This window comes from Vollenhovia emeryi, unplaced genomic scaffold (genome assembly GCF_000949405.1).
Source record: "Vollenhovia emeryi isolate VEMERY1.0 unplaced genomic scaffold, V.emery_V1.0 DF939200.1, whole genome shotgun sequence".
NCBI lineage: Eukaryota > Metazoa > Arthropoda > Insecta > Hymenoptera > Formicidae > Vollenhovia > Vollenhovia emeryi.
In genome coordinates, this window is record NW_011967166.1 from 258,826 (window position 1) to 281,767 (window position 22,942).

The 22,942-nt window shown below is 46.4% G+C and overlaps 3 protein-coding genes across 3 annotated transcripts in view; 1 reads left to right on the forward strand and 2 right to left on the reverse strand.

Annotated features, from left to right (window-relative positions):
* The first annotated feature begins 3,351 nt into the window (after positions 1–3,351).
* LOC105561796 overlaps positions 3,352–22,942 on the forward strand; it is a 45,833-nt gene continuing 26,242 nt past the window's right edge. The window contains exon 1 of the mRNA XM_012012112.1: positions 3,352–3,538. The gene's annotated coding sequence lies outside the window, so the exon portion shown is untranslated. The remainder of the gene's footprint in view (positions 3,539–22,942) is intronic.
* Positions 9,170–12,028, reverse strand: LOC105561800. Its single transcript, XM_012012116.1, has one exon. It carries the CDS (start codon positions 11,752–11,754, stop codon positions 10,318–10,320), a length of 1,437 nt encoding a protein of 478 aa, XP_011867506.1. The 5' UTR covers positions 11,755–12,028; the 3' UTR covers positions 9,170–10,317.
* Positions 15,068–18,556, reverse strand: LOC105561799. Its single transcript, XM_012012115.1, has 3 exons — positions 18,283–18,556; positions 17,517–17,692; positions 15,068–15,366 (listed from the first exon to the last, which is right to left on the reverse strand). The coding sequence occupies exons 1-3, from the start codon at positions 18,341–18,343 to the stop codon at positions 15,097–15,099; spliced, it is 507 nt and encodes a 168-aa protein (XP_011867505.1). The 5' UTR covers positions 18,344–18,556; the 3' UTR covers positions 15,068–15,096.

Sequence of the window (22,942 nt, forward strand, 5' to 3'; positions counted from 1 at the left end):
GTGGAGGCTTAATACGGGGTCTACAATGGCCACGTTCAGCAAGCACAACTGTTGAGTGAGCGCTCAGTATGATTGGCTAATACTTTTAGATCCAGCCAATCATGTTAAGAAATCATTGAGCGCTCACTCAACAGTTGTGTCTGCTGAACGCGGCCATTGATTTCTTAACATGATTGACTGGATCTATTATAAAAGTATTAACCAATCATAGTCCGGTATTCATAGTCCGTTCTTATATTTAAGATCATCTTAAGTATACTCTTAATGTGTTTTCAACCAATCACAGGCCGGTATTCATAGTCCATTCGTATATTTAAGATCATCTTAAGTATACTCTTAATGTGTTTTCAACCAATCACAGAGCCGTATTAGCATCTTAAGACAACACTTAAGATGATTTTTAAATAAGAATCGACTATGAATACCGGCCATACTGAGCGCTCACTCAACAGTTGTGTCTGCTGAACGCGGCCAATGAGAGTCGCAGAGTCGCGGTCGTAAGAATAATCGACTATGATTGGTCAATTCGGCGCGTACGGCGACGAATCAAAAATATTTTTAATTTCAACGCAGGAATCTTATAGCGCGCTTCTGATTGGTCGACTCGCATTGCCGCACGCGTCGCCGCATCTATGTGGACTCTTAGCTTTAGGCCTACCGCTTACTTCGAGCGAGATAGTAGACCAACGCTTACGGTCGGAGACGCGGTTTGTCCGACGTTTTACGGTAAGTTTTCGGGGACATTCGCGCGTATATCGTTGCGCAGCTATTCGTACGCGTCGCTCCTTCGCTCCAACAATCGCGTCGCCGCGCATATCCGTGAGCCTGCAATCTCTCTCGCGCGGTAGACTGCACTTCCGAAATGTACCGTACAACGGGCGACCCGTCCGACCACCGCCGTGCACGGCGGACGCGCGGCGTCGTTTTCATTCGGTCTCGATTTGAATCGCGACACTCGACGACGATTCTCCCCCGGGATACTCGTTCGGCGTCACTGCCGCGTCCATTATTAAAACCGCAAGCTTCAGCGCGAGGCATCGACATATGCGCCGTGCGTCGGACTCGCTTCCTCCGCTCGACGAAAGTTTCAACGACTCGGGAGGCGAGCGCGAAGATAACCGCGTTCCGCGAATCGAGTTGAAGGAACGAGCCGCGCGCGCGAGAGGAGGAGGGGAAGGATGTTAGATCCGCGCTCGTAAATAAGTCACCGTTCGATGTCGCCCGATTTATTATCGAGGCGATGACGCGCGCGCGACCCGGGGATTCGTCCCGCCGGCGATCGCGGCGTTTTCGCGACGGTGCCGCGCGCTCGCGAGGACACCGCCCGCGCCGAGGCCGGCGGAAAGAAGCGCCACCGAGATTTCGGTGCCGCGTCCTCGCCGCTCCGCGGCTACCCTGGACCGCGTCGCGAACAGATTTCCCCGCGCGCGCCGTCCTCGTCCGCCTTCCGTACCGCCTCCCCCGCGTCCACCGCGCGGCGCTCGCTCCGCGACGCAGGGTCGTGCTTAGGCACGCGCGAATCCCCGCCGATACCCCGTGCCCTGAGCCGAATCGATCGCGGATTCCCGATAACACGAGGTCCGATGGTTGCGTTACGCGCATAATGCACGGTAAAGCGTTGGCGATATGCGATATATTTGCTAGTCTATTTAACGTATATATTGTTACAACGTTACGATGCACCGCGTAGAAGTCTGCCGGTGGATCCCCTCTCCCTCGTAACAACTACTTTAATTAGTTTCGCTAATCGGATATTCTCGCGGGAGAGCTGTACAACTTGGTCGAGACAGATACCTTCGCTCGCGCTATCGGAAATACGACGGCGTTGGAAAATGCCGGATACGGTGTAGAAATTGAAATAAGTAAGTGACCGTTTGCCGAGCGGTCCGTTGTTTAGACCGTTGGTTATGTTGACTTACATTGATTTCTTTACGTACCGCTTGGTGGATCGCGACGTACTTTTTTTAAGTAGGAGCCTCGATCCTATCGTAGAACGATATTGCACGCGCCGTTGTTTGGCCGGTGTCGGATAAACATCGACGTTATCTCGAGATCCGTGCGCGGCGACGTTACAAATTTCGGTTCCGAGATCTCGCCGGTTAGCCGGAATGCTGATAAGGTGCAGCAGCGCTCAAAACGGTTTCGGAATGACCGTCCAGTAGAATATTCCTCGGAGAAGATTTTGGGATGTTTACGTTCCGAAACATTTTCTCCGGGGAAAAGTTTACTCGAGAAATAGATCGGAAACGCTCAAAATGGTCTCGGAATGACCACCGGGTAGAATATTCCTCGCGGAAGAAGATTTTGGGACATAACTCTGAATCTACATACACGTTCCTAGACTCATAAAAAAAAGTGTCGCAATCATTCCGTCCATTGTTGTACGCTTCTACGCACGTTGATAAACGTAGCTGCGTGCACGTGGCGGCGGCGGCGGCGACGACGACGATGTTCGCGGACGGAAAACTCGACGGCGGCGAATAACCGAGGAGAATCCCGAGAAACAGTCGCCCGTTCTCGCGAAGACTTTTGCGTTCCGCCTCGCACCTGCGGGGGCAGGGGAAGTCGCGTTGCCCTGAGTAAATATTCCGGAATGTCCCGGGATATTGTGGTAAAAGGAATCGCCTGTAAAACGAAGAGACGGACCTCTCGAAAGACTCCGCCGAGAGGTAGCGGGGTCGAAAAAAATTCCGAGAAATTACTTAGAACCGAGCGCGTATGCGGACTTGTTTATCTTCCGGGAATTGTCTCGCCCGCGGCACGTCGAAAACAGGAAGCGGGGAACGGAATCGCGTATCGCCGAGTTGGATCCGCGGCTGTAATCGTGGAGAAAAGATATTAAAGTTACGTACGACTAAATGTTGCGGCGCCGGTTAGAATTTATACCGATTTCCCGTAGCTCCGCGGCGACGGTCGGGAAATTTCATACGTCAACATTCGGGCGGATCAATAATTGCCGTTAATGCCGCCCGTCGCGCATAAACGCGCTTTGTAGATTAGCCCGAAAACCCTTTATTTCGCGGTAGACCCGCGCATTATACGTTTTACAAATTTATCAAAGATCTGGGTCATGGAGGAATTACGGTTTAAAACCGGATTGCGGGATACAGCCGAGCTCTTATCCGCGGAATATTTGATAAAAAGTGAGTCGTGCGCGGCGCACAGGCGAGGGATCACGAGTTATTCCGTCTTCTCTCGCGAGTTATTCCGTCCCCCGCTTCCTCCCCCGTCGGCCGGGCGAGTCCCGGAGCTTTATATTTGTTGCCGAAACGGCCGACTTCATAAAATGTCTCGCGCCAGGCCGTTCCTGGAAGACCCGCGCCGCCGGGGCCGGTCAGATAAACATTGTCGATCCCAAGTATTTTCCCTCGAAACTTTTTTCCGTGCTCTTTCTCTCTCGAGAATATTTTCCAAGTTCATCTATTTCTCCCTTTGTCAGGGTGCGTCCCAGTCCAGGATGATCCACGGCGCCGAGCGAGGGATGCGTCGGTTCCGCCTCGACAGCTGCGTCTCCAGCATCGAAAGGCACTTATCTAAGGTACCTACTTGTCGCATTTTTTTTCTCTTTCCTCTCGCCCCGGAGAGTCGGCCGCGTATCGCCCAAGGATGCGCGACACCTGCGAAAGGAGGTAAAGAAAAAAAGAGAGAGAGAAACGGGAGAAGCGCCGTCGGCGGCGGTGTTTACAGCGCAATCGGAAGACGGGGTTGGCGGTATCAGGAGATAACGGAGACGCGAATGAAAGGGCGGCTGTGCGACACCCGCGTACCGGAATTCGAGCGAACAATCGCGCAGGCAGCCCGCGACCTCCCCGCGCGCGCGCAAGAAACCGGAAACTACCCGGCGACGGAGATACAACGCGGCGACGTGCGTCGCTTTGTTCGTTTTACGAGCGTTTCTTTCGTTCTCTCTCTCTCTCTCTCTCTTTTTCCCTTCGTCGCGGCCTGCTTAATCTCGTTCCGCGACTAATCGCGTGACACGGCGACCGATCGAGCCGAACGTGACGACGGAAACGAGCCCGAGTTTTCCCTCCGCGAGATAAATCGCACTGACAGCCTTAACCGATTCTTAATGGTGATCCCTGTTTCCATCTTGTCGCCGGGCCAATTAAGATACACGCGGTGCCCCAGAAGAGATACGCTCAATCTTGATCACGCGTACCCCCCCCCCCCCTCCGCCAGAGATCGAGACCCGCAGTCGAGTCCCTTTCTCGGGGAAAATTTCAGGATATAATTTTATTCGCGGCCTATTAATATCCGATCGGAACATCTCGACGTCTCGTTTCCCGTCATTTCCGCTTCGCCGGAAAACGCCCCGCGCTCGGCCTCGCCGCGGTTTCGAGAGAACCAATCCGCGGCCACGGGGCTCTCGAGTCGCAGAAAAAATTGGCACGGGATTGGGGATCGTTGAAATCATAGACGTGGCAAATATAGACTGAGCGTCCCATTGAATAGGCTGAAGCTATCTCGTTCTAAAGTTTGTACATACAATACATAGTATAACTAGCGTGCTCATTACTTTTGTTTTGCGCCGATCCTTTCTGCGCATCCGCCATTATTTTGGTTGTGGCCAATGAGACGGATGCTGTGTACGTGGTAGTGTGACGGTGTTAAAGGGTTTCACGCACCAAAGTAATGGCGGAATACCACGTGACCGAAACCGAAGAGATCAAAGGGCCGACAGAGAGTGTGGGCATCAGGTTTGGGAAAGTTGCTCTATAAAAGTATCCAGTTACGTTAACAGTTTCCTCGCTAACAATGTGACTAGTCACAGTTACAAGTTACCAATTGTGAAAAGTAACACGTTACAGTTACGCTGATGGCAGAGAACAATCCGTAAACGCTTAAGACTGTCTCAGTCGTAGACGTAGGGCAAGGCAGAGAGAAACGTAAGTCGTGTATACAATGGGATGTGACGGAGTTAAAAAAAAAAGTAACTGTAACTTCGTTACAAGTAACGAGTTACTTCCCGACCCTGGTGGGCACACTAGTTATACTATGATTTGTACGTGTTTTCACACGTATGGGGCAGAGAAGGCGCAGTCTATTCTCGCTGTGTCTATGGGTACACCCCGTAGATGAAGTAACGAAATCTAATTAATCGAGGTTAGCGCCGATCGGCATCGCGCGCGCGCGCGCGCGCTGCAACCGGTCCTAACCGCCCATCGTATTACTCTCGCGCAAGATAACCGCCTGTCGTTAGGTATGACCAGATAAATATTGTCGCTGAATATTGTCAGGTAACTCGGGCGTAACCGCATTTTCGCACTCCATTTTTATCTAATCGATACGCGAGTCGTTACTTTCCCCGTGTCGCGCGCATTAATTACAAATAATGGTTTTTCGCACTGTCGCTTGTCCGACCGTTTAACGAGTGGGATATAAGGCACGGATTAATAAGGCAATAACGTGCACGCGGGGACCGGCCGCCGCGGTTAATACGTAACTGTATGGCGCGCCCGTGTAATCACATATTGACGTATATACGCCAAGTAAACATTAGAGAGAATAAGGCTCGGATTCCAATATGTGGCAGATTAATGACAGGCAGGTATTTATAGAGCGTTCTATCAAGTACACAACCGGATATATGTTTCTACTGGGGGAACTGAACTAATTTGATTTTAAACGTATAAAAAGAGCGTTCGTTCTATCAAGTACACGAGCGTGTGCTGTCCCGCTGTAGAAATGAAACTAATTTGATTTTACATCCATAAAAAGAGCGCTCGGTCGAGTGCACAATCGGGACAGCCTCCTAAAGAAGCGGAGCTGCAGTTTGGCTTTAAATCTGTCGAAAACTCGCGCGACCGTTGGTCGTAATAATTAATAAGATCGATAGTATCGCAATAATTAATAGGACTCATCTAAGTCACATCTCTCTCTCCTCTACAAAAATTCCCCAAAGATCGAACGGATTTAATCGTGTAAGTGGACTATATTTGGACTGTCGTTAAAAATTACGAGTCGCGCGAACGCGACTTGCAGTCGCACGAGTCGGAGCTGGGGCTCGAGTCGTTGCTGCCGCGAGTCTCAGCGCTGGCCGCTCGAAATACTTCCCGTCGAAGATCGCCCGTTGTGCCCGGTCGCTCGTCGGCGGACGACAAGTGTTCCAAAAGGTCAGCAACAATTTCATGACGCGGCCTGTTGAAAAATGTCCCTACAACCTCGGGAATATCGATGAGCGGCTGCTTCGATAGGACGTGCCTGCGAGAGCGATTTTAATGACGTATCATTAATCTCGGACGATAGTCCCGTCGCGCGTTAAATATTATAATTGGCGTTTCGCACTTTTCAGAAAATGATTATTAAAGAAAAGGCGCGAATTAAACGCGAGCCCCGTACGGCGATGACGTATAAATAACCTCGATAAAATAAGCGCGATGAAGTAATTAGAATAAAGTTTAAATACGCATGTAACCCTTTGAAGCATACATTTTTCTATCGAACCATTTTTTTGTGTGAAACTTTGTATACAACGGTTTTTGGGGCCGCTAATTACGAATCAGTTTTCAGGTTTTCACATGGTTGGGAAAGTTACTTTATTAAAGTATCTAGTTACAGTTACTGTTTTTTTCGCTAAAAATGTAACTAGTTACAGTTACAAATTGCCAATTCCGAAAAGTAACGCGTTATAGTTACAGTCACTCAAAGAGTAACGTAACGTTACTTTGCGGTCACTTTCTTGCAATGAAAATAATGTTCTCTTATCGCTAAGATGCCCCAAAAATGCAAAGCACTCGACCTAAATGCGTCAGGTAGAAATTAAATTGCCAAAAAGTGAAGACGTTGAGGTGGTAACGTGGGTTACCACCGTACTTCAAAGGGTTAAACGAAGAGAGGGACACGCTTCTTTTTCTAAAGCAATTAAACGTATCAAGGCACGAGTGCGAGTTTACCTCATTAAGATAGCGATCAGGCCTCTGACTTCCGGGTGCGATTTAAGATAAATTTCGTTTTCCCTCCGAGCGGTCATCTTCATCTCGTTCAAAGCCTGCTTCTGATCTCTCGTTAGAGCGCCCACGTCGTAATTTTGCATGCCGTGCGGCGGATCCGCGGGATGAAACGCGTTTCGGGCTCTAAAAGGCCGGTCGGACATAATGACGACCGAAATATCTCTTGACAAGGGAGCCCCGCTAACGAAGCGTGCTTGTCGCACGTAGTATCTCCCGTATGTCAAATTTCAAATTATTACTCCGTGTGTGATACTTTTTTTTTGCACTCGTTCATGCGCAAATCGCGCGGACGCGACCCGACAAGGCCCGCAGGGGTAACTTGACCGACAAAAAAATTTGACGCATACGAAATAGCTTTTGTTTTAACACACACGAATCTGCGCGCGCACACAGGCACACACACACACGCGCGCGCGCGCACGACGCAACGCGCGGCATAAATATTGATGCAATCTATGACAGCGATACCCAGGCGATGACTCACGTCATGTCCATGCATACTTGCGAAGATTAGCTAACTATAAGCCTTTCTAGTTAACAGCTTTATGTGGAAAACCCAAGATGAATAGCTGTGTAGACACGTTAAAAAATACGCGTGAAACGCCAACAATAGGGATAAAAAGTTAAGTTCTATCTTAGCTCAAGATGACATTCTATTAATACAGTCTGATCCATGCGATTAAAGTAACAAGTCGATAATGATATCTCGCGCACGAGATGTTAAATCTTTTTTTTTCCTTGATTTTCGCGAGAGGGTACATGTGCATGGGTAAAGAAAAAACATTATCAGTTGAAACGTACGCTCTTTAATCGCATTTATAAATTGTTTACATTTTCGTTATATGTCGGCCGCGAGTATTTCCGTCCCGATATATTCCCTGAGTTCGCGTCAAATATTTCTCTCCACAATTTTGCATATAAATTTATTTCCAGATCGTGCTTTTGCATTCTAAAATAATAGAGCGGTGCCGATCGAATGGTTTCCCCGCGAAAAATATTCGATTTGACGTATCTGTAACAAAGTATCGCGAGTCGGTATGTAACAAGTCGTATTTATATCGACCGCCGTATTTTAATTACTGATTACCGAGTCGCACGAGCTCGTTGTCATATTAATCTTTGTGTATCTCTCCCGCAGTACGGTATAATATATAATATTACACACGCGGCGCGATAGCTATCCTTTCTCGGGAATATCTGATCCCGGCGTCGTTATTGACTTAAGAGAACTACGATGAGTCTCCTTCTCTTCTTTTTAGCATGTCGCGCCGCGGACGAGGACATTAAATCAATATGTCTTTAATAAATAAGGTCCCGTAGGCCGTTATCGATTCCACCTGATGGTTATTGCGCTATCGAGAGGATCGTGATTCGAGATAATTTCCTCCAGCAAGTCCTACTTGCTGTTAATTGACTTGTTTACTCTTCCGTATTTGACTAGATATCAGAATTTCTGCAACACACGCGACACTCGCACGAGAGTCTCCCCCCGTCTATTACTGCTCTGGGAAAGAAAAGCACAGCAACCTATTTTGGGGCCCGCAATTAGTAATCCAATTGTTTGGATTTGTTCGTGACTCTGTCTTTCACGAATTTTACCCCGCGTAACTAAAAATTGCACTTGGCTGTTCCATCTATATTCAAGATTTTTAAGTAATACCGATCAATTCTCTCAATTAGTTCTGTCGATATTCAGCAACGCAAAGATAACCGAAATGTTAAGTTGCTCAACTAGCGCACTTTTAAGACGTAAGACAGTTGTTGCGTTACTTCAAGAGAAAGGCTTAAAATATAAATTGTCTTAAGTAAAATTTCAAGTTTCAATCGACTTCAGCTGGCCACATTTATTAAATACGCTTTCACAACGTTTTGACCTTTGGTTTAGGTCCTTATCAAGTGAGATCTAAGAGTAAATGTTTTATTGTCTTAAGGTATAAGACAGCCATTGCAGGCCCTTAAGCCCGTATCAAACTACGGATTGGGATTGGGATTAGATTGAAATTTGATCAATCAAGTTTACTGATCTCAAGTTTAGTCACTTTTACTCTAATTGGTCAATTTTCAATCTAATCTCAATCCCAATCCTTAGAATCCTCCGAATCATCGTGACTTTTCATTTTTCCTTGGGTTGTAATCTTTTAAGTAAAAGTTTTCTACAAAGAAACATTTCAGAACATAACCCAGCAAACACCAAAGTAACAGTTACATAACATCATTATAAATGTAATATAACACATGCCTGTTATATTACATTTGCATTGATGTTATGTAATTGTTACTTTGGTGTTAGCTGGGAACCTTGACCCTAGGTATTTTTTAAGTGTTGTTCAACAAAACGGTGTTTAACCAAACTTGTTTAACGATCCCAAGGAAAACTGAAAAGTCAAGATGACGTCAATTTGATGATCATATTGACCAAAATATGGCATAAATTTGGTCAATATGACATCAAATTGACATCGTCTTGACTTTTCATTTTCCTTGGGATGGAAATCGCTGCATCCAACGAGAATATCGATGATTTGGAACTCATCGAGCTAGTCGAGGCGAATGATCGCCTATCAATTTCCTCGTCTCCGATTGGCTAGAGTATAGTGACTTGTGATTCATCGTCAACATTTTTCTTTATGATTTCCAACTTACGGCTTATGATTTTTGACTGCTGACTTCTGCCTCATTGTAGACCGGGCTTTAGAGTTATATTTCAACCTGTTAGCACACAAGGAGGCTCTCGCGCGAGAGGAGAGAATCGCGGTTCTTACCGCGTCTTCCCGAGGTGCCGAAGATCGCCCGTGAAGAGCGCCCGCGCCTGACGTATATCGCTCGCGCATTGTACACTAACAGGTTAATATTCTACACGTTGTAAAACGGAAGGAAAAAAAACAATGCGAGGGGGCGAGAGTGATGGCGCGTCGCGAATACGGTAATTAAAATGCCCCGGCAGGAAACGACGTCGCGCTCCGACTCCTTTATTATCCCGCCGCGCGGGCGACGCGACGCCGCAAACCCGGCTTTTTCTGCGACTCATCGCTCAGTTCGCGGCATCGGATATTGCGGCGTCGGCGTCGGCGACGCCGTTGAATTTTTTTTGCTCCTCTTGCTCGGAGACGGGGGTTCATCTCTGGATTGCGCAAGAAAATAATGTAGACGCTCGTGAGCGCGCGCGATGCAACGACGAGGGGGGGGAGAAACTGTTGTCGCCGCGAAATTACGCAACATATCGTATGATAATAGAAGGCGCATATCCGGCGATTGTTCACGCTGCGGCCGCCACCGATAAGAATTCGATCCGTCATGCGCGCCCGCGCGTTAATTTTTCGTCGGCCGAGCCGGCGATTCTAGATCGGCGCGGAGTCACTGGACCCGTCTACGAGCTGATCGCGGTGATCTCGGGCTTCTTCTTGACGCACCGCAATTTGTCGGCGAGCTTCCGCCGTAGTTTCTTGTGGGAAGCGAGCATCAGGAGCCACAGAATCGGCCATATCAGCCGGCATATCTTCATCACCACGAGCTTGTTCATGCAAGCGAAGAGCAGGCCGAAAAACCACGGCGCGCCCATCAGCAGGTACAGCTGCAAGAAGAGGAAGTACTTCTTCCTGAGCGCGTTGGTGTGATTCCTCGTCGCTATCTCCGTACTCCGCCGTATCCGTATGATCTTGTACGTGGTGAAGACGAACAGCACATTGTTCAAGAAGAGCGTCAGCAGCGGTATGCCGAAGAAGTATACGTTCACCAAGTAGTTTGGCCCGCCGTGGTAACGGCGGTAATTCGGCTTGAGCGGGAAGTCCTCCGGGATGCCGGGGCAAAATTCCAAGATGACGGCGACGACGGCGGGTAGGAAGGCGCTGCCCCACGCGAACGCGCCGTACAGCAGCAGCCGCCTGTTCTCCTCCCGACTGGTCTGCTGGCCGGAGCCCAGCATCCAGCGGAATCGCGTGATGGACAGGGCCATGTCGAAGCAGATCACGTTGAGCCAGAACACCGTGGCGTTCGTGAAGTACTGCATCAGTATCCACAGGAGCGTCTCGAGCTCGTCGCTTATCGGGACGCCGCACAGGTTGCAGAAGGCGAGGAGCGTCAGCAGGCAGCCCTGCAGCAGCAGGCAGCCGTTGTGACGGAGCACCGCGCGATTGTAGATGCTCCTGCCGAGCTCCGGGACGGACAGGTACACCACGACCACGATCGTGGACATGACAACGTGGGCCAAGTTGGTGCCCATGTAGGTATACGCGCCCCAGAAGAACACCGATCCCAGACTGTTGCAGTGGCGAACGACTTCGGTCTCGTTCTCCGTCGACGATACGTTCGTCACGCTGACGGTGGTGACGGTGGTGATGGTCGTCACGGTGATGATCGTCGTAGTTTTCGTCACCACCGTCGTTTCCGTCGAGTTCTCTCTGTCCAGGGTCACCGCGGAGTCGACCGTCGCGCACTTGATCAGCACCGTCGTGCCGTTGATCATGTTTTCGATGCAGTAGTCCCCCGGCGAGCGGAAAACGGAACGGATACGCGGGGGGTCGCTTTTCTCATCCGCGTCGTCGCGGCAGCTCAAGCCCCGCACGGACGCGATCATCGTGACGATCCGCTGGGGACGTCGAGTCGAGAGCGTTCGCCAGGCATCGTGCGTGTAGTTGAGCCTGCCCGGCTCCGCATCGACGCACTCGAGTTCCTCGTTGAACGCGTAACCGGCGACGCAGCACTTGCTCAGCGCGCCCGGTTGGTGCACGACCTCCGCGGTCGGAGAGGCCGCGATCGAGACCACCAAGCGCAGCAGGAAAGTCACGGCGCACAATCGTACGTGCATGCTGGCACATCCGACGCTTCACCTCCTCGCACTGACCGACCGCGTCCGCGGACGTGTCTTCTCGACGTTTGACAAGTCGGAAACGATCGGGGACCCGGCGTCTTGCCAGCGCGTTACCGCAACGTTCGCTGGTTCTTCTTCCATTTCTCTGGATGACGCGGCCACGTCAGACGTGCGAACGCTTATCGCGGTGGTTAGACAGGCTCGAATACCGACACTCGCGTTTTGCCTTCGGCTGTAGCCGCGGACGGTACGTGCGGTCAATTTTCGCACCTAACTATTACAGCAAAACCGGTGAATCTCGCGGAGACGAGAGTCTGGAAATCTTCCGATCGACGCGTTGCGTAATGCACGTTTTACAAACGGTTGAAGGGGAGTCGTTGCTGAATTAAAAAACTTCTCTTCAACACGTACTTTATTCAATCGTACAGAAAAATATATTCCCTTTTATGTAAAGCCATTATAATTAATTTATATCCATTATGTTTAGCAAGATAGTTTTGCTTACAATCGGTTGAAGACAGACACGGACAAAAGATTGTCAAGGCAAAGGATGAAAAATCCCCCTCTAGATTGAAAATTACGAGTCTCTTCGTCATCTTCAAAAATTTTAATTGAAATTTCTCTTTAATCGAGCGAAATAGCCCGTCCTGTCAATTTTGAGGTAAATTAATTATATTTTTTAAATTGATCGGATTTTGAAGATTTAAAATCCAATAAAGCCGCGCGAAAATCGAGTTAATAATGGCTTTACATAATACTTTATTAGATTTTTATTAAAAATTGATTTTTAATAAAACTCTAATAAAGTCCTAAATAAATGACAAAGATATTTTAATGAACGGGCGTAGTGCGGGAGGTATTTCGCATCCGGGTGTCTAGATCGATCCGAAATAAATATTATTCAAATTACAGCGCGTCAGTCGGGCATAATTGCATTTTAGCCGCCTTCCATGCGACCTGTTTGCGAAGTGCGGAATAGTCGCGACGTCGCGCGGCGGGGAACGGCGGGGTCGGCGCGCTATCGATTTTACGAGCAATTAATCGCGAGACACAAAGGGATTTTTCGTATATTTATGTGACACGGCGCGCATCAGTCATGCCGACGTGTGCGTGCCGATTGTGCAAAGAGTTTCCTCCTGGTGTCGTACGTTTCTCGGTATCCGCCCGGGGAAGCGCGTCGACGCGCAGAATGCGCTCTAACGTCACGAGCGGTGCGATTGTTGCGGGCAATAAATCCCCGCGGCTTGATCCTTCGCGGATGCGGCGAAGATACGCGTCGCGGCTGCGGAATAGCGGAGAACGCCGCGGACATGCGAAGGTGATTGCCGCCGCCGCCGCCGACGCCGTGGAAGGGGAACAAGGACGAGGAAAAGGTGATACAACTGGAGTAGTGCGTCAGCGACGAATATGACTGCTGTTAGTGGTTCTGTTAGTAGGTGTTGCTGGCGGCGGCGAAGAGACCGTCGACTTCTCGCGATCCTCTCGGGAGAATTGCAAATCGCCGAGACCGAGCCTTACGAAATTAACCGGTTCGAGCGGCGTCACCGCTAATCAGGCATGAGATTAGGTTTACGCAGTTACCGTATCTGCGCGAGAAAAGCGCGTTGACTATGTCTCGTGGGAACTGGCTTGGAAACGCTTTCAATACAACGCGGACTTGCGCGACAAATAAAAATATATAAATACGTTATAAATATAGAAACGTACAAAAATATATTTTGAATTAATACGAGTTGAACTGCCCTTTCAGCCGGTTGTTGATAAACTTTGTTATTTTGTTTATTACGTTATACCTATAAAATATATTAATTAACATGTTATATAAAATTGTACACAACTGCTAATTGATGCAGTGACCAATAACCGATAGCGGACCCGTCGGCTACGTGGCACAAATATTTTCTCGGGAAGTTATTTCTTTTTCCAACGAAACATCCATCGATTTCTTTTCTAACTTCGCTCGTCTTTTACGTCGTTTACTTATTTGAGGAATTAAAAGAGGCATTCCATTCGCATTTTTAATCTCGCCGAGTTACATGCGGTCGATACTGCGGCAGTCCCATCAGTTTCAATATAGAATATCGATGCTAGATGACGCCATTTTCTCAAACGGCACGCGGTCGGTAAATTTAAATAACAGAACGTCCTCCATCTTGTCCCAGTTCTCCATGGTGGTAGGAATTTGAATTTAATTCAATCGCGGAACGGGAAATGTAAAATTGCAGTTTAATTGGCAAACGATGAAAGCGACTTATCATATTTTTGTAAGGCGCCGACGTAAAACAGTCGTAAAAGTTCAGGCGCAATTAATTTCTCGAGAATCAATCTTGCTTTACGCTCGGCGTTGCTTCGATTTGAACAATCTGCAGTCGCGTTAGAAAAATAATAAAAATGATAGAATACCATTAAGAACTATCCGAGTCGAAATTTTGACCCTACGTTGAACCTTTGATTCTATTATTATAGTAAGACCTAAGACAGTAAAAGAGGTCGAAGTGCAAGTACAAAATTTACTCTCACTTAAAAACTCCCGGTGTCGGAAATTTCTACTTTTGCCAATTTAGCATTAAAGTAGGTCATTTTAAGTGGGAGCTAAAGTAAATTTTTGGAATTAAAGATTCAAGGGAGGAGTAAAAAAATAGAATGTCATCAAAGTAGGTTATTGCTGGTCTATGTAAGTGTATAAATCAATTAAGTAGGTAGTACCAAAATTTCGACTCGGGTATGCGCTTCGTCGGTTCAAAGAACTCGAGAGTACGCTGACACTTGGCCGATTGCGGCTAATGCTGGGCTCTCTGGTCTGCAGCGGACAAATGTAACGAGTGAAAATGCTTTCAAAAAGCCATTGTAATCTTGATCTTTTAAAATATGTATTTACAAACTTTCGAAAAGGTCATAAAGGGAACGTTTTACAATATGAACAGATATAATCTACGCTACACGCGTACATGCAGAGCGTAGTTTTCCGCCTCTCGTCGGCGAAGCATTAAGGATCGTCTACAGTAGATGAAGTAAGCCTGGCGTAAGAAGTAAGAGTAGGAGTAAAGAAATGAATTATTTTCATTTCTTACTCCTACTTGAGCTCTGACGCTTACTCTCGGCGAATTAGAGCGCAGTTCGACCGGTGCTTTAAATATTTAAAAAAAATCACGCCTGTACTTTATAGCTTCTACACTGGCAAGTAAAGGTTGCGGTTTTCTTCCTTCTTACTGCTTACTTCCAACGTAGACGGTCCTTTAGATTTTCACGTAGACTGTGAGATGCGGGCGAGTCGGAGCGCCGTCGGGCGGACGCGATGGTCGAGGGGATGTATTGTGATCAGAGGCTTTATTGACACTGTCAGGACGGGTACATGATAACGGTCAATATAGCTTGGAGCACGAGGGCCAGCAGGAGGTCGATTTCTTTGATCGTTAGGTCGTTGGCAGTACCGGTACCGTTGTTGCATAGATTAGTCTCGCAACAGGCGGTGCAGGCGTAGAGCTTGGTGCGCTCGCCGATCACGATGCACCCGGGCTCGCATTTGTTGGTGCAGTTCCTCTCGAGGGACCACGTCTTCGGGCTGGAGGTCGAGTTCTCGGTGCTGGTGGTGTAGGAGAATCGCTTCACCTGCAACACGCGGGGACTCGTCACATATCGTTCGGCCGATTGCATCAAGTGTGAACAGTTTTACCGAGCGTCCCTCCGTTTGGACTCTCTCGGCGCGTGAGATCTCCGTGCGCAGAAAAAGAATAGCTGGGCGAGATATTCGTAATTACACTTGGAAAGAAAGTTGTCTGTTTTATCATTGTATAGAGCTTTCACAGCGATATTTCCGCGTGGAAGGACTCGACTGCGGATTTTCATGCGAGGATCTGTGTCACAAAGGAAAGCCGACAGCTAGTGTCCCATGTACTTTGTGGGTTCGTACATGTTGTAGGTATACGTGATTGTGTGCATTTCCTAAAAAAAAAACGGATGTTGCGAAAATATGTCGGTTGTAACATTTTTAACGCGTATACATATATGAGTAACGTATACGCGAGGGGATGTTGATAGATGAAGATTTATTCATGATTTTCCAAGTTAAGATTTTAAACACACATTGCCGTTAAAAGTTAACAGTTTCTACGGAGATATCACGGTACTCTCCTATATTATTCCCGCGCTGCGTACTATGGGAACAAAAAGACAGTTAGCAACAGGCGTTTTGGGGCCCACAAGTAGTAATCGAATTATTTGGATTGTTCATAACTCTAATCTTTTACGAATTTCACTATCTATATCCAAGATTTCTCAAAGTAATACTAATCAATTCTCTCAATTAGATCTGTCGATATTCAGTAACGCAGAGATAATTTTCGCTTAAGCGGCCGAAATGTTAAGTTGCTTAACTACAGAAACAAAACGGTCAAAATTTTTCCCAGATTAGACGACTAATCCAAATAATTCGATTACTAATTGTGGGCCCGAAAGTGGACTACTAACTGCCTTTTTTTTCCAAAGTACTTTGTCACGTTAGACATCGGAGGAAATTGTGGGTAAAATCCTCTCTGAAATATCTACCACCCGGCATTTCAACCAGGTGGGTGGCTGATAAATAGACAACTGCGATTCGAAGTATCTCACGCGCGTAATAATTTAACCGCATGGATAGACGCTGGCTCGTCAGCCCGACGCGTATGCGTGTGTTCAATTAGATATTAATTCGCCCAGATAAACAAGTATCATGGTTTAAATTGTCCCAACAAGTCCCCATTAAACGCGCGCGCCGCGGACGCGCGCGTTCGTTAAAATTTCGCTTCCACGAGCTCGCGGCGCAACTATTTCAATTTTCTGAAAGCAGGTCAATTACGTTTCTACGCAGTATTGTATTCCGTACACCGAAAAAATTGTATTCTTGAAATGTATATTTCACAAATACTCTTAATAGCTTTACTTAACGAGGAAGAGTATTTCCTTCTTAACATCATGTTGTTTAGAATATCTTCTTAAATTAAGAATGTACTCTTAAATTCGCAACAACTTTAGTGGTGGAACTCGATATGCGTCTCGGTACGTGTCAATGCTTGTTTCGTCACGTTTCGAGTAGTGTTTGTAATTGCTCTGTGGTATCCTGACTCAAATAATGGACGAGGAAGTGGTTGGGTGGTTAGAAAAAGAAGGTTTAAGTCATTTGTAGGACATTTATGAGCAAGTATTTAAAATATAATATCGAATTGCTCATAAATCGTGTTAACCTTTCCGACAGAATCTCTCGGAGTACAGAAAATAAGGACAAGCATCAGCCAGCAATTAAGCAAGTAGCTGAAGCTATAACTTGTCGAACAAATCTATTTAGCTATGCTGTATTTATCTGTAATGTTAAGTTGCTTAGCTACAAAAACCAAACAGTCAAAATTTTTCCCAGAGTAGACGAACAATCCAAATAATTCGATTACTAATTGTGGGCCCCGAAATGAGTTGCAAAACTGTCTTTTTTCCCCCAGAGTACCCACGATTTTAAAATAATACTAATCAATTCTCTCAATTAGTTCTGTCGATATTCAGTAACGCAAAGATAATTTTCACTCAAGAGGCACTGACCGAAATGTTAAGTTGCTTAACTACAAAGGAACGTCCAGAATTTTTGCCAGAGTGAAGTTACGAACAACCCAAATAATTCGATTACTAATTGTGGGTTACTGTCTTTTTTTTATCCCAGAGTAGAGGCATCGCGTTATTTCTCGACGCTGGTCGCGTTGTGTAGAAACGAAGGGTACAAACCTATCTCGTCTTACCATGCAGATTCTCCTGTCGTCCGTGCATTTGTGCATGAAGGTACTGGTATTGCCAGTATTGCCAGTGAGATTGATACATTTCTCACCGTGCTCCATAGTGAAGCACTGATAACACCACAAGTCGTTGGCTCTTTCGGAAGCTGCGTGGGTCCGATGCTCTTTTGACATTAGCTGACCTGTGTTATCATAAACGTTCTCAGCATTACGTATACATAAACGCAGTCGACGAGTAAATTATATTACAAGCTTGTAGCACCGGCCGATTTTGGCGAAAATCGAATGTTCTCGGGCTCCAAAAATATTACGTGTCGAGACACGTATTGAGAAGTAAAATTAAAAAAGGGGGGGGGAACGACAGACTGTGTTAAATGAATTTATCTTTCGTCAACCCGTCACATTTTTTTGCATTCGTAGATCATCGGGGATAAAATTATGCCATAAAGATAAGTTGTTTATCGATTGTCTTTTATATCGTGTATTTATATGCGTACTCTGACACTGAGTGCGTAATTCTTGGGGGTAAAAAGGCCGCCTTCTAAGCGCATTGATCCGACTTAAAAAAAATGCTCCCTTATTTACAATCGAATATCTTTCGCTCACAAAAACCTTAAAGACGGACGACGTTCCGTTGTAGCGTTGCACCAAAAGAATTGAGCAATAGTTTATCCCCAGATATGCTCTCGCGCATTACGATCTCGCCAATTTGAATCGGGATGGAAGAGAACTCACGTTACATCGCACAATTACATTTTTATTCCGCACTTACCGCTCGCAAGGGCGATCAGTGTGACAAGCAGGAAGCACGTGATAGCGACGTTCGCGTTCATCTCCGAGGGGTCTGGGCCTCGTCGTGAGACTAAACTACGCAACGACGATCCGACAAGTGGGCGGCTCACATCTTCGCGCGAGATTGCCTTCGCGCGATTCGCACGCGGGGCCTACGCGGCGGTCGCCGAAAGACCCGGACGATGGTCCAGCCAGCGAGCGGCGGCTGGTTCCGCCATGCTGCGTCGGCGTCGACGCCTGCGTCACGGCTGCGTCGGGGGTTGCTCCAGAAACCTCGAAAGTCGAAAATCAATAATCGCCGACCGGCGTGAGGATTCGTCTCCGCGGCCACAACCCGCTCGACGTCAAAGCCGCCGGCGTGCACGTCGCGGCCGATCGCCGTCGGGACGAAACCTGAAACAACACCCGCCGAGACAAAGGGCGTTTGAATTAGCGTGTGCCCTCGGCCTCATCATCCGTTATCCGTATGCGGTGCGCGATCAGCCGCCGGGGAGGACGCTGGGAAACGCCATCCTGTACACATTGACGAGCGTGAGCCATCGCCGAGGCTCGATCAAACGATTGTCGGCGACGGGGAGGATAATTCGTTTCGTTGCCAGCGTCAAATAAAAGCGCAAACGTCCGATCGATAGAGGCGTCTTTGAGCCTTGGAGCCCGCGACGGAGCTGCCGCGGAACCTGCAGACGATATCGTTGAATAATATTTGAGATACGCCTTTCGTAAACATTCCCTTAATTATTCCATTAATCCAGAATTGATTTTTCATATGTAAAACAGCGGGTGGGCAATAACGAATTCTTTAATTAAATATTTTGTTAAAATGTAAATCCGATGTTGTTTGCGAGCTCGGAAATTTTATATACTCTGAATACTTAATTGGACGCATAATGGAACGGTATACATACTCTGCATATACGTAAGATATAATATTTTTTCAACACGTGATATGTGCCTTGAGCCATTAGGAGTGCAGGCTAGTGACATCTAGCTTGGCGAGAGGCGATGCGGTAGACTATATGATAAAGCGTACATTGTAGTCTTAACCACTCGATATTATCTCGAGTGATTTTCTTATTGGATAACACACGTATCGTCTTTGCGCACGGGAAAAGTGGCGCAGGTTAAAAATATCAGTTTTTACGTCTTTATAATTAATCTACTTGAAAATGACGTGCGCGCCTTTTTTTCCGAGAGAAGCGTCACAAGTGCAGTTACAAAAATTTCTTTCGAAAAAAAGGAGCAGCGTGCGAAGACCGTATTTCGTTTAAAAATAGCGACGGCGAAGGAAAGATGTGGAGAGAGAGAGAGAACTGTGAAGAGGGAAAGGGGTAAAAACAATTTAGTGGAACAGTAGTTGTGGCTGTATACTGCGCGCAGATTAAAAGTTTAAAATCGTTCTCCTGTAAAATTGCTATTTTTGACTCGTTCACTTTTCTCGGAGACGATGTATTCGCGCGAAGCCGTTCGCTATAAAGAGACCTGATAATATAAATCAGCAATAATATCGTCATTTTTATGCGAGCGTTTTATTCTTGACAGATTTTATCCCTCGTTCTATGCCTTAAGTACATAATCGCACCCTACGGAACGCCAGAAGCGCTTTTCTCACGTGTTAGTAAGAATCGTAAAGAGCCCCTTTATATCCCTTTTATTTGTAACCGCCGGCGAGTTTGAATATTATGGAGGATTCTTTCGAGAAATATTTTTACGGCGGTTCTTGAGAACGCGAAGCCACCGTCCCGCGAGTCGCACGTTCCCCGATTCTCTGGCGATTTTTGGGTGATTAAATGGACAATGGTCAAAGTTTGCTCGCGGATTTACCAAAGTTTCTAATGGATCGACGTGCGCACCTGGGGGTTTCGCCACTTTAATACGTCCGGACAGTCATGGCCGTACTAAATTGGTCCTGCACACCCAACACTTATTGTTAGCATCGCATACCGCGGCGATCTAACAATCAAAACAATCTAACAATGGAAAGTTCTGATTGACATAATGTCGCGCCCGCGTTACAGTAATGATTACACTCGTCGCTCGACGGTATATTAAATAAAGTTGCGGAATATCCGTATGCATTGTACTTGCCCTTCTGCTGGAACTTATTCAGCTCGAATTTCGATGTCGGTCATATTCTGTTCGCCGTCAACGTAGATTGATCGAGATAACTTTGTTTATTCTGTTGCAAAATTACGTCTCTTTGTTTACCGAATATCGTTTATTACGTAAAGACGGCTGTGAAGAAAGGAATTTCCGAACGGTATTGTAATTCGCGCTGTAAGTTTCCGAACAATAGACTTTCCCTATTAATTTTCTCTAACGAATTTCCTCTCTTTCGGAGATTTCGTCCGTTACGTAACGTTACAATGCGTTCTTACGTTCGACTGTACGTAACCAACGGTATACACAAAAATTTTGAAACTAACGAACGATACGCTCGACTATTGTCCGTCCAAGTGGCGAATTAAGGTAGTTGTTTCGCGACAGTAATGGCCAAAAGTTTCTTCCGCACAGGAACCAGCACTCAATTATTACAATGATACATCTTGATGCGATATTGTTCTAAAGAATGCACTTACGATTAATACATAATATAAAATAGATTCGAAAGATTACAGTTTGAGGCGCCGTTGCCACATCTCTTACACTACACTGGTGTCTATTACATAATTCTCCCCATTTTTCAGTTTTAACTGTTTATATTGTTGAAACGGAACGGTCAATAATTTTTATTTTTTCCCCCAGTACAGTCATTCGTTGTTTTACTTTATAACATATTTGTTTCTCATACGAATCTCGCTCACCGTTAACCTTAAAAAAACTAAAATGTGCCATCGTTTGCAAACGCAAATATTAATATTTTACCACATAATAATATATGTAAATAATATTTCACGTGTAATAATATTTTTAACGTGTCTTCCACGTAATAGTTCGTGCAACGTAGCAAACTTTAACATTGTTTTTCTAGAACTTTGAGACGGTCAATTTTAATTTAATTAGTCTTATTTTGCACGTGTTAACGTAAAGAATAAGCTGTAAAAATTTGAAACAACTCTCACATAAATGATTTTACGAAATAACTACCTTAATCCGTAGATTAAATTCTGTTCCGGAGATCTTCACAGGCGTACGCTTTTAAAATACATATTGAAATATTTTTGCGATAGTTGGAACGAGTCAATATTAATAGTACGCAGCTATCGATATTTCAACACGTCCGTTTTTTTGTTCGTTATTCCACGTTAAAAAAGCAGAAGGAATTTGTCTTTTTCTTTGAGATATAACATCCAATAATTTCAGGCGGTGCGCTCGCCACGGTCTATACCGCACCTGCATATTGCAGGGGTGAATACCCGCAGGGGAATCGATTTCAGGTTTCCCAGACAGCGACTGTTATGACTTTTACCGGCGAATGAACCTCTTTTGATATATCAGCGGGCATTGAGTCGATGCTCGAGAAAACAGAAACTAAAGGTAGAACAAATACGAAATGACCCGATACGTCTGTTATCGAGTGGACAGAAGCGATACTGATCGAGATATTTTTACAAGTAATTTCAGCGCGCTACTTTTCGCGACGTAACGCATTTTATTCCGTAAATTTGAAAATTAACGCAATGTCAATTTTTCAATTCTGTCCTCTCATTAATTTAACCCGTTGCCTTGGCGTGCATTTCTAAATTGCCATAATCCACTTGATAAATGGTAGCGCAATTATTATATTGAGTCGAGTACCTTCTTCGCAGCCGTATCTTTTCAGAGACATTTTCGAACGAGGCTTTTGTCCGCTCGAAAGCCCTCCATAGCCAATATTACGTTCGCGAGCCTTTAAATACTCGTACAAGTTACACGCACAGATAATATATTGATAAAGATACTCTTTTCGGAGTCAAATGACAGAGACGCGCAAGTCTATCGGGTAGCGTATACGAGATGCGATACACGTCCACGCGGCACAGCTAACGCGAATTGTATCCGTCATCTCCGAAATACCAAATTTCGATATTTGCACAGAGGACGTCAACAACGGTTTACAAATACCGATGACACCCCCTCGCGTTGCTGCATGCAGTCGACATAGACAAGCGCGCGGGAGCTTAATGTCACCGGATTTCGCGCGAGAGCGTATAATCCGTCTCGTCGCGCGCGTTATCTTATCGATCCACGGCGTGTGTGGGAGATAAAAATGAAGCGCGAATAAATAACGAAATCTCGGACCGAGGGGGGGACGCGTGACATCCTGCGCGCGGAAGGTCAGCTCCGGGGTGACGCATCTGCGATGTTCGGTCAACGGACATCCATGAACAAGCGTTCGCGGAAGAGCGTTGATATATATGTCGTGGGAAAACTATCCCCGAGACATGAAATTGTACACGAGACCCGCAACTTTTCCACGAGCGGCAACTCGCCACGTCGTTCGCGTAAGGAGCCTCTCGATAGTAAGTTTCGCGGCCTTTACTTATCAGTGTGCAAGCTAAAGGCACAATTTGTAAAAAAATGTATAGCACTGCGCTCTAATTCGCCGAGAGTAAGCGTCAGCGCTGAAGTAGGAGTAAGAAGTGGAAAGGCTGGTCTACAATACATGGAGTAAGCTGGAGTAAGGAGTAGGAGTAAGGAAATAAATCCATTTTATTTCTTAC